This window comes from Pecten maximus, chromosome 5, assembly GCF_902652985.1.
Source record: "Pecten maximus chromosome 5, xPecMax1.1, whole genome shotgun sequence".
NCBI classification, from domain to species: Eukaryota; Metazoa; Mollusca; class Bivalvia; order Pectinida; family Pectinidae; genus Pecten; species Pecten maximus.
In genome coordinates this window covers 8,930,842-8,940,799 of record NC_047019.1, presented here as the reverse complement: position 1 = coordinate 8,940,799, position 9,958 = coordinate 8,930,842, and the positions used below count along the sequence as shown (strand labels likewise).

At 41.8% G+C, this 9,958-nt stretch overlaps 1 protein-coding gene across 1 annotated transcript; it reads left to right on the top strand.

Annotated features, from left to right (window-relative positions):
• The first annotated feature begins 8,457 nt into the window (after window positions 1-8,457).
• Window positions 8,458-9,244, top strand: LOC117326749. Its single transcript, XM_033883471.1, has 2 exons — window positions 8,458-8,938; window positions 8,985-9,244. Exons 1-2 carry the CDS (start codon window positions 8,458-8,460, stop codon window positions 9,242-9,244), a joined length of 741 nt encoding a protein of 246 aa, XP_033739362.1.
• The last annotated feature ends 714 nt before the right edge of the window (window positions 9,245-9,958 follow it).

The window sequence follows — 9,958 nt, the reverse complement described above, 5'->3', positions numbered from 1 at the left end:
ATCGTCCCTGACAGCCAAGTCCCTCACCTGTTGCCCAACAGACCTTCACATAGGTAAATCTTAGGTTACTGTATCAGTCTCCTGAAGCACGCCGAACATAGTCATCCCCATATCAGTGACATATAATGTTTTAACATTGGATCACTCTGGTTAATAACTAGACTAGATAACCGCTGTCTTTTTTTCATTAAAAGAAGATACACTATAGATCTAAAAATAGCTTTTACTACCTGAGCCAATATCAGGTGTAATTTTATCAATGTGCACCTGAGCCTTTAAGGGGACAGTGTGTATGAAATGAACAGCTACATATCAGAATGAGTGCACTCATGCACGATAAACATCGCGTTCATCGTTGCATGACGAATGTTGGCGTCCTACAAAACTTGTTGGTTCTATGTTTGGATTCGAGCATCAAAAATGTTTCTATTTCCAACCTGTATATTTCGAATACCTCCTCATTATGGACAGTATATATCTACAAAACTTCCACTTCCCGTGTACTGGCTGTTTTTTACGAACGCTCTACCTGCGGCCAGGGAATCGAAATAAACATTCTATGTTCCCGCAACGGCTGTGGAGGCTCCAACAAACTTCCCTCTCCTCCCATCAATAACATTGTCTTTGCATTTAGCAACCGTTGATGAATACCGAAGCAGTTCTACAAGGAACCTTGCTTGGTCCATGATCATTTTTTTGCTTAAACAAAATATTTATTTTCGTGACACAGTCAACAATTTGGTGACGAATATTATTTTTTCTTTATAAAAAGCCACAATTCTCCTACTTTCATGTAACATATACATGTCAACAGTTATTAATTTTATAAATTATAGATAACATATAAAGATTTATCCTGCAACTGTCGACTGACCTACTTCAAAGTGAAACAACGTTTAAAAGGCGAACATATTTCTATAATTTTTGACACCGTTTCACTTCAAAATGATTATGTTGATGACTGTTGCAGGACAAAGAGTATACATGGTCAGTGTCTTAAGATATAAGCTGTATTTTTGGCTCGGGACAGAAAGACAAAGGTGGCCCACCAAGGCTCGCCACTTTTGTCTTTCTTTACCCTCGCCAAAGTACAGCTTATATTTTAAGACACTGACAATGTGTCCTCTATGTATCTCCAACGTGACCTGCTTGATTATCCATGTAATTACCTCCCTTGTTACGTTTGTCTCCCGGATTTCCTAGTACCTCGTATAAAGGATATACATTTGTATTGCGATTTTAATTGAATTGCTATGATCTTTTCAAATATCTGTTTGTGACTCCGCATCCTCTCCTGCTTTTCTTCTTATTTATTTCATTAATTTTGATGGGGAAGGGATTGTTTGCCTGCTTTATCGTTTTTAGACAGCCTAGATTTTGCTCTTTGGGATTTTCCATGTTTTTTTTGTATGTGTGTAAGGATGTTCAAGGCGAATTTGTATTGTTAATTCAGACACTACCTCTATTCATTGTGAAGACAACTTTCGATAAATGAAAACATTGGTTTGCATAACCCCGCCTCTGTTTTGTTGTTCTCTTGTACAACATGACAGAAAAGAAACACATTTGTTTACGGAACACAACAAAACCGTGTCAACCCAATAATTACAGGTTGCTGTGAAGTATTTAATTTATTTATTTAAAAAACAAACTTTCGACAATAAATGTTGACTTCACATCAAAATGGTTTGTTCTGAATTGTGTTAAAATGAATTGTCTGATATTTTTACTATGTATCGAAAAAAAAAGAGATAAACACATTCATTCGAAAATGAAATACATTCCCATAGTTGAATTTACGGAGAGTTTACGTGTTTACAATGACGGTGAACATCTGAAGATACTGTATATTTACTTTCTTTTTAAATTCTTTGAATGCTAGAACCGTTATATCTTAAGAAAATCTCGTTTCATTGACACAATTTAAATGTATACAACAAGTATTGTATCGGTTTAATCGCGATGAGTTCACAACACTGTTTAATGTGATACAGAATTTTTTTCCTGTTATTGTGATATATGTTAAAGTTCTGTTGCTAAACCCCCCTACAGCGTACACAATCACGATCGCCGGTGAACAACTTATAGTCAAACGCAAACACACCTCTTCAATGAAGCCGCCATTGTAACGTACCTTCATGCGGCTTACAAAACAAACTTTCAATATTTGGAGAAAGTTTGGGAGTAAACCCTTGTGGCGACACTGACATCACTTGTCCGATAGGGTGTGTTTAGGGGATTTCTACAGCGGAAGTTCCCTTTTGAACCATATTGGACATCAGCTCCATGAAAAGTATAGCCGCTATTTACTTCATACTGTATTACGTAGATGTAATTTACCCGGATGTGATCTACAAATTCCCGCTATTTTTCGATGGCCGTCGAAATTCTTCAAAATTTAGGATTCGCTTATTTTACGACGTGACATAATGATTGAAGCCTTTCAAGTGCCTTAATCGCGGACGTCCGTGCCAGTTTTACTTGACCATTGTCCACGCGCCAATGTTTTTAACGGCAGTGACCACCTTCCCTGCTGGACACTGAGCGACCACTTACATGAAGATAAAAACATGTTTTCGGACCACCTACAAAATAAGTACTATAATTATCACTTGCGGTCTAATACCTACATTTCTACGCTCTAATTGACCGTCAGTGGTCAAACCCTTGGACCGGTCAATTCGGTGATCTTATCACCTCTATTTTGACACGGAATAAACCAGATTTTTTTTATACCAAGGCCATATCATTATAAAAATTAAATGCCCGTATATCAGAATATGAGCCCCCCCCTCCCCCCAATGGCAGTAATTACCTTATATTAGATTGGAGGAACTATAGTTTGACAGACATGTTAGTGGTCGAGAGACAAGTCAGAATCTCAATCTATCAGTCTCTCTGTCTATGACATGTACAGAAAAAAACACACTTTAAGACGCACCAATTATCGTGTCAGAAATACTGTTCTATCGTCAAATAGTGACGTAGATTCATTACAAGTATGTTTTCCTAACGACGATTTAATATCAAATTATGGCTTAAACAACTGTGACTGTCCAAGTGACCCATGTTGTTTGTCACTGAGTCTATGCAACGAGTTATTTCACTTGTTAGAACACTTCCTTCCTTCCTTCCTTCCTTCCTTCCTTCCTTCACATCAAAAAATGGATTGGTACAGTTAGCACAGTGGAAGCCACTCGCCTTTCACCAAGGCGACCGGGGTTCGATTCCCCGATCAAATGTGTATGTAACATACGGGGTTACCTTCCCGACCACGGGAGGTTTCTCCGGGTACTACGATTTCCTCCCACAGTAAAGCTCCTCGCGCGCTTCCATCCGGGATAAGAAACGTTATTGATATAAGATAGTTCATAACTTGTTTTCTCAATTGTTCAATAAACTTTACATTTTAAAGAAAATTACTTAAAGTGACGAAGCCATGGTTGCAAAATAAAAACTTAGCCTATATAAGGAGAACTGGTCTGATATCAGTAGAAACAGTATTTCGAATAGTTATGGAACAAGGGCTGCCCCCTGCAGGCCCCCTTTATATGATTACGGGGCATTGCATATGCGCTGACACGACCCACTCCCAGTGACGGACGCGAGGTTTTACCGTTATGAGGGACAGGCCGTCATCAGTACCTTCACCGGATACCAGTAAATATTCCCGTGGCATGCGAGGAGTTCCGAACGAAACAAGGTTCACTAAACACCATTGTTCGCCGTAAATAAACTGTGAAAACTAAACAAACGCTGTTAATTGATACTGAGTGCCAAATTTAATTGATGTATATTTTCAAGTGAGATTCAGAGTAAGTGCGATGTTCGTGTTATATTAGGTTATGGTACAGTAGATTTGGGATTGGAAGCATTTTAATACTTGTAAATAACACGACGCTTACAAATACAAATATTAATTAATGGGAGTCATTTAATTACTATAGCTGTGCTGTGTCTTTTTAATTGAAATCAATGTCAGTGCATAATTAATGCACAAAAATGACAGGACGCAAGTTATCGGAACTTACACAAATGTCCTCTCCATTATACAAATATATATCATACCTTAGCAATGACGTAAACTAATCAACACATTTTATATTGTATAGATAAAACAGAAAGAGATAAATAAACAAAATAAATAGATAGATAGATAGATAGATAGATAGATGGATGGATGGATGGATGGATGGATGGATGGATGGATGGATGGATGGATGGATGGATGAATAAATAAATGAATGAATAAATGAATAAATAAATGAATAAATGAATGAATGAATGAATGAATGAATGAATGAATAAATAAAATGGGTTAAGGGACCAGAAAGATAGAAGGATGCTGATGAATTAGATAGTCTAGGTGTTAAGGGCTGGGTTAATGACACTATTGAGATATGTATATTGAATTTCGTATGTAATATTTCTATTCCATAATAAATGTCTAAGCATTTTTAATTTCTTTTTACATTATAAAACGGACAATTGAAAAAAAAAATTCTTCGTTCTCTATATAATGACGTCAACTGTAAATACCATAGAAAAAAAAAACACCATTGGGTGCATTAATACAACATTTACAAATCCTTTTAAATACATGTAGCCCTTTATTAAAGAAAAAAAGAAAGTGAAATGAGATATATCTTATATTTTGTTGCCAATTTCAAGTTTCTCCTTTCATTAATTTCCGGTCGTAAGAATTTCCCCTATTTTGGCCCCCTGTAATGTCCGTTTCATCACCCACATCTCCCTGTCAATACTCATTACGGAAATCGGGGCTATATTACGAAGGTTAAAGGTCACCACCTCAGAATTAATTTTAGAGTTCACTGAGGGAGAACTAATATGGATTTGAGAGCATGTTGACACCCGTATTTTTGTCACCATAGATGTGAATGGAATCGGACCTAACCATTGCCATAACGACCTGATCTCGCTCGTTGTCGTGTCACCGAACATCAGTGCTAACGTATTAGGTGTTGGTAATTACGAGCCAAACTTCGATACAAATTACACAAGAAACTGTATCCATTTTTAGGTACAATTATATCCAAAAATACCGTGACAGTATCCATAATAGTCAGCTCTCCGAAATACGAAACCGTGGCTGGATTTGTTACGTCACGACACTTCAATAAAAGTCTTGACACTGACAGACGTCAAATTCCGGAACAGTTTCTGTGCATAGTCAAACAAAAGGACGGGTCGAATGGCGCTGATAATTTGTTTGAAGCTGGTTTTCATTGAGCATGTCCATTTTAATTGAGTTCGACACTTTTTGTTATTTTTATACCAGTGCTTCAAGTGCATCGCACGGATACCTCAATCAATATTGAACACCTTTTCAATCTGTTTCGTTACCGCCTAAACGAGCAGGTTACACATGTCGTGAAAGATTGTAAAATTTAACCAATTACATACGTAACAGGTGTGTTTTAATTCAGCAAGACTTATAAATACTCCAGGACGAAATTCCATCACCTTCATATACACATGTATCAGGTCTTTGCACGGATCTTAGACTATGATGCCAGAATCGTCCGTACAAATATTTATACTAATGAAACAAAACAATCTATTGTCGACACTGTGAAGTTTAATGACATCATAACTTCTAAAATTGTTACAATCTACTGTTTACAATTTATAATTTAATTGATAAAATACTTGCACCTTGTAAGAGAAACTGTGTAGTTTTATCTTCTTAATACAGTGCAAAGTTATCTCCCTTGCATAGCTTTGATCACCCGAGCTTTGCAAAGAATATATCTCCTCTGCTGAATGGCCGTAAGAACGTAAACATGTCAAAGAAAATAACCAGAAAAAAATATACAGTATCTGAATGATTAGTCGGGAAATAATGAATGTTATTCTTAAATATACTTTTGAAAAGTAAAATTAAAACGTCAATTTAACATTTAACTTGTCATCAGGAGAGATGATGGTTTGTACAGAATAAACATGAATGCACATTGAGAGCGCCTTAATGACATTTAAAATAAAGGAGCTTGTCACTGATAATTCGACACTTAAAAGATATAAACATCTTTCATCTTTGTTTTCGATCGTCATTTCAAAGGACTATACTAAGTGTCGTACATATCAAACATTGCCTACAATTATGTCATAAAAATGTCAAACTACGCAATCGAAAAGTTAAGAATCTGTCTGTTGATACTGAGTGACGTAACCGATTTAATAGGACTTAATATGAACGAAAGAAAACGGGGTATTTCTCTAGTCACGAAGGCTTGTTTTGTTAACGTGTTGATATGTTGACTGCTGTTCATGTAATGCCGTCAGTTAAGCAAAGATTTTAACATTTGCTGCTTGACTTACAATTTCTCGATTTTAAGATAAAGAGAAATTATGTTCTTTTTTTCTCGCTGTCTCTCTACAATTTTGTTTGTTCAAAGATTTAAAATCTAAGTAAGATCTACTTATTTCATAAAGGGGATATATTAATGTCTTGCGTGTTTGAGAAGTAATTAAGTATCACTGCGTCAATCAGTATTGATGTAGATGGGACAATGAAGTGATAACTATAACGATTAGAAAATTTGGCAATTTTAAAGAATTATTTGTGAGCGGGGTTACTATCGGTGTCTGAAATTGAAGAGGGGGTGGGGGGAGGAGGAGTAGACAAGGAGGAGAGGGGGTAACTGTTACAGAAGGAGGGAGAGAACAAACGAAGAGAAACGGGTAGGGGAAGGACGGGAGGGAAGGAAAAGGGAAGACAAGAAGGAGAGGGAAACGTGTTGAGAAGGAGGGGAGTAGAAGAGGAATGAACGGTTAAAGAAGGAGGGAAGGACGGGAGGGAAGGAAAAGGGAAGACAAGAAGGAGAGGGAAACGTGTTGAGAAGGAGGGAAGGGGAACGCAGAGACAAGGAGAGAAAAGGAAACGGGTAGAGAAAGATGAGGGAAAGGGAACGGTTACAGAAGGAGGGAAGGAGGGGAGAGAAGGAGTAGAGGGAAGACAAGAAGGAGAGGGAAACGTGTTGGGAAGGAGAGGAGTAGGAGGGGGAGTTAAAGAAGGAGGGAAGGGGAACGGAGAGACAAAGAGTGGTGTGAAACGGATAGAGAAGGATGTGGGATAGGGAACGGTTACAGAGGGAGGGGAGAGAAGGGGTATAGGGAATACAAGGAGCGGAGCGGAAACGTGTTGAGAAGGAGGGGAGTAAGAGGGGAGAGGGAAGGGGAACGGAGAGACAGGGAGTGTAGTGAAACGGATTGAGAAAGAGTAGGAATGGGGAACGGTTAAAGAAGGCGGGGAGGGGAAAATAAAGATAGAGAGGGGGGGGGGGGGGGGGAGAGAATGGCTAGAGAAGGAGGGGGAGGAGAACGGTTGCAGAAGGAGAGGGGAACGGGTAGACAAGATGCGGAGATAATTGGAACCTATCAAGGGGGCGGGTAAAGAAAGAGGGCGAGGGAAAAGATAAAGGAGTGGGGGAGAGAACAGTTACAGAAGGCGTGGAGAGGAACAGATAGAAACGGAAGAGGGAATGGAGAACGGCTTCAGAAGGAGGTGAGGGGAAAGGCGAGACAAGGAATGGATGGTAACGGCTAGAAGAAGAATGGGAGTGGGGAACAATTACAGAAAGAGGGAAGGAGTGGATGGGAACGGCTAGGAGGAATGGGAGTGGGAAACAGTTACAGAAGGAGGGATGCAGTGGATTGGAACGGCTAGGATGAGGAATGGGAGTGAGGAACAGTTATAGAAGGAGGGAAGGAGTGATGGGAACGGCTAGGAGGAATGGAAGTGGGGAACAGTTATAGAAGGAGGGATGCAGTGGATTGGAACGGCTAGGAGGAGGAATGGGAGTGAGGAACAGTTACAGAAGGAGGGAAGGAGTGGATGGGAACGGCTAGGAGGAATGGGAGTGAGGAACAGTTACAGAAGGAGGGAAGGAGTGGATGGGAACGGCTAGGAGGAATGGGAGTGAGGAACAGTTACAGAAGGAGGGAAGGAGTGGATGGGAACGGCTAGGAGGAATGGGAGTGAGGAACAGTTATAGAAGGAGGGAAGGAGTGGATGGGAACGAACGGCTAGAGGAGGAATGGGAGTGAGGAACAGTTACAGAAGGAGGGAAGGAGTGGATGGGAACGGCTAGTGGAGGAATGGGAGTGGGGAACAGTTACAGAAGGAGGGAAAAAGTGGATGGGAACGGCTAGGAGGAGGGAATGGGAGTGAGGAACAGTTATAGAAGGAGGGAAGGAGTGATGGGAACAGCTAGGAGGAATGGGAGTGGGGAACAGTTACAGAAGGAGGGAAGGAGTGATGGGAACAGCTAAGAGGAATGGGAGTGAGGAACAGTTACAGAAGGAGGGATACAGTGGATTGGAACGGCTAGGAGAAATGGGAGTGAGGAACAGTTACAGAAGGAGGGAATGAGTGACGGGAACGGCTAGGAGGAATGGAAGTGAGGAACAGTTACAGAAGGAGGGAAGGAGTGGATGGGAACGGCTAGGAGGAATGGGAGTGAGGAACAGTTACAGAAGGTGGGAAGGAGTGGATGGGAACAGCTAGGAGGAGGAATGGGAGTGAGGAACAGTTATAGAAGGAGGGAAGGAGTGATGGGAACAGATGGGAGGAATGGGAGTGGGGAACAGTTACAGAAGGAGGGAAAGAGTGGATGGGAACGGCTAGGAGGAGGAATGGGAGTGAGGAACAGTTATAGAAGGAGGGAAGGAGTGATGGGAACAGCTAGGAGGAATGGGAGTGGGGAACAGTTACAGAAGGAGGGAAAGAGTGGATGGGAACGGCTAGGAAGAGGAATGGGAGTGAGGAAAAGTTACAGAAGGAGGGAAGGAGTGATAGGAACAGCTAGGAGGAATGGAAGTGAGGAACAGTTACAGAAGGAGGGAAGGAGTGGATGGGAACGAACGGCTAAGAGGAGGAATGGGAGTGAGGAACAGTTACAAAAGGAGGGATGCAGTAGATTGGAACGGCTAGGAGGAATGGGAGTTGGGAACAGTTACAGAAGGAGGGAAAGAGTGGATGGGAACGGCTAGGAGGAGGAATGGGAGTGGGGAACAGTTACAGAAGGAGGGAAGGAGTGAATGGGAACGGCTAGAGGAGGAATGGGAGTGGGGAACAGTTACAGAAGGATGGAAGGAGTGGATGGGAACGGCTAGGAGGAATGGGAGTGAGGAACAGTTACAGAAGGAGGGAAGGAGTGGATGGGAACGGCTAGAGGAGGAATGGGAGTGGGGAACAGTTACAGAAGGAGGGAAGGAGTGAATGGGAACGGCTAGAGGAGGAATGGGAGTGGGGAACAGTTACAGAAGGAGGGAAGGAGTGGATGGGAACGGCTAGAGGAGGAATGGGAGTGGGGAACAGTTACAGAAGGAGGGAAGGAGTGGATGGGAACGGCTATAGGAAGAATGGGAGTGGGGAACAGTTACAGAAGGAGGGAAGGAGTGGATGGCAACAGCTAGGAGGAATGGGAGTGGGGAACAGCTATAGAAGGAGGGAAGGAGTGGATGGGAACGGCTAGGAGGAGGAATGGGAGTGAGGAACAGTTACAGAAGGAGGGAAGGAGTGGATGGGAACGGCTATAGGAGGAATGGGAGTGGGGAACAGTTACAGAAGGAGGGAAGGAGTGATGGGAACAGCTAGGAGGAATGGGAGTGGGGAACAGCTATAGAAGGAGGGAAGGAGTGGATGGGAACGGCTAGGAGGAATGGGAGTGGGGAACAGTTATAGAAGGAGGGAAGGAGTGGATGGGAACGGCTAGGAGGAATGGGAGTGAGGAACAGTTACAGAAGGAGAGAAGGAGTGGATGGGAACGGCTAGGAGGAATGGGAGTGAGGAACAGTTATAGAAGGAGGGAAGGAGTGGATGGGAACAGCTAGGAGGAGGAATGGGAGTGGGGAACAGTTACAGAAGGAGGGAAGGAGTGAATGGGAACGGCTAGGAGGAGGAATGGGAGTGAGGAACAGTTACAGAAGGAGG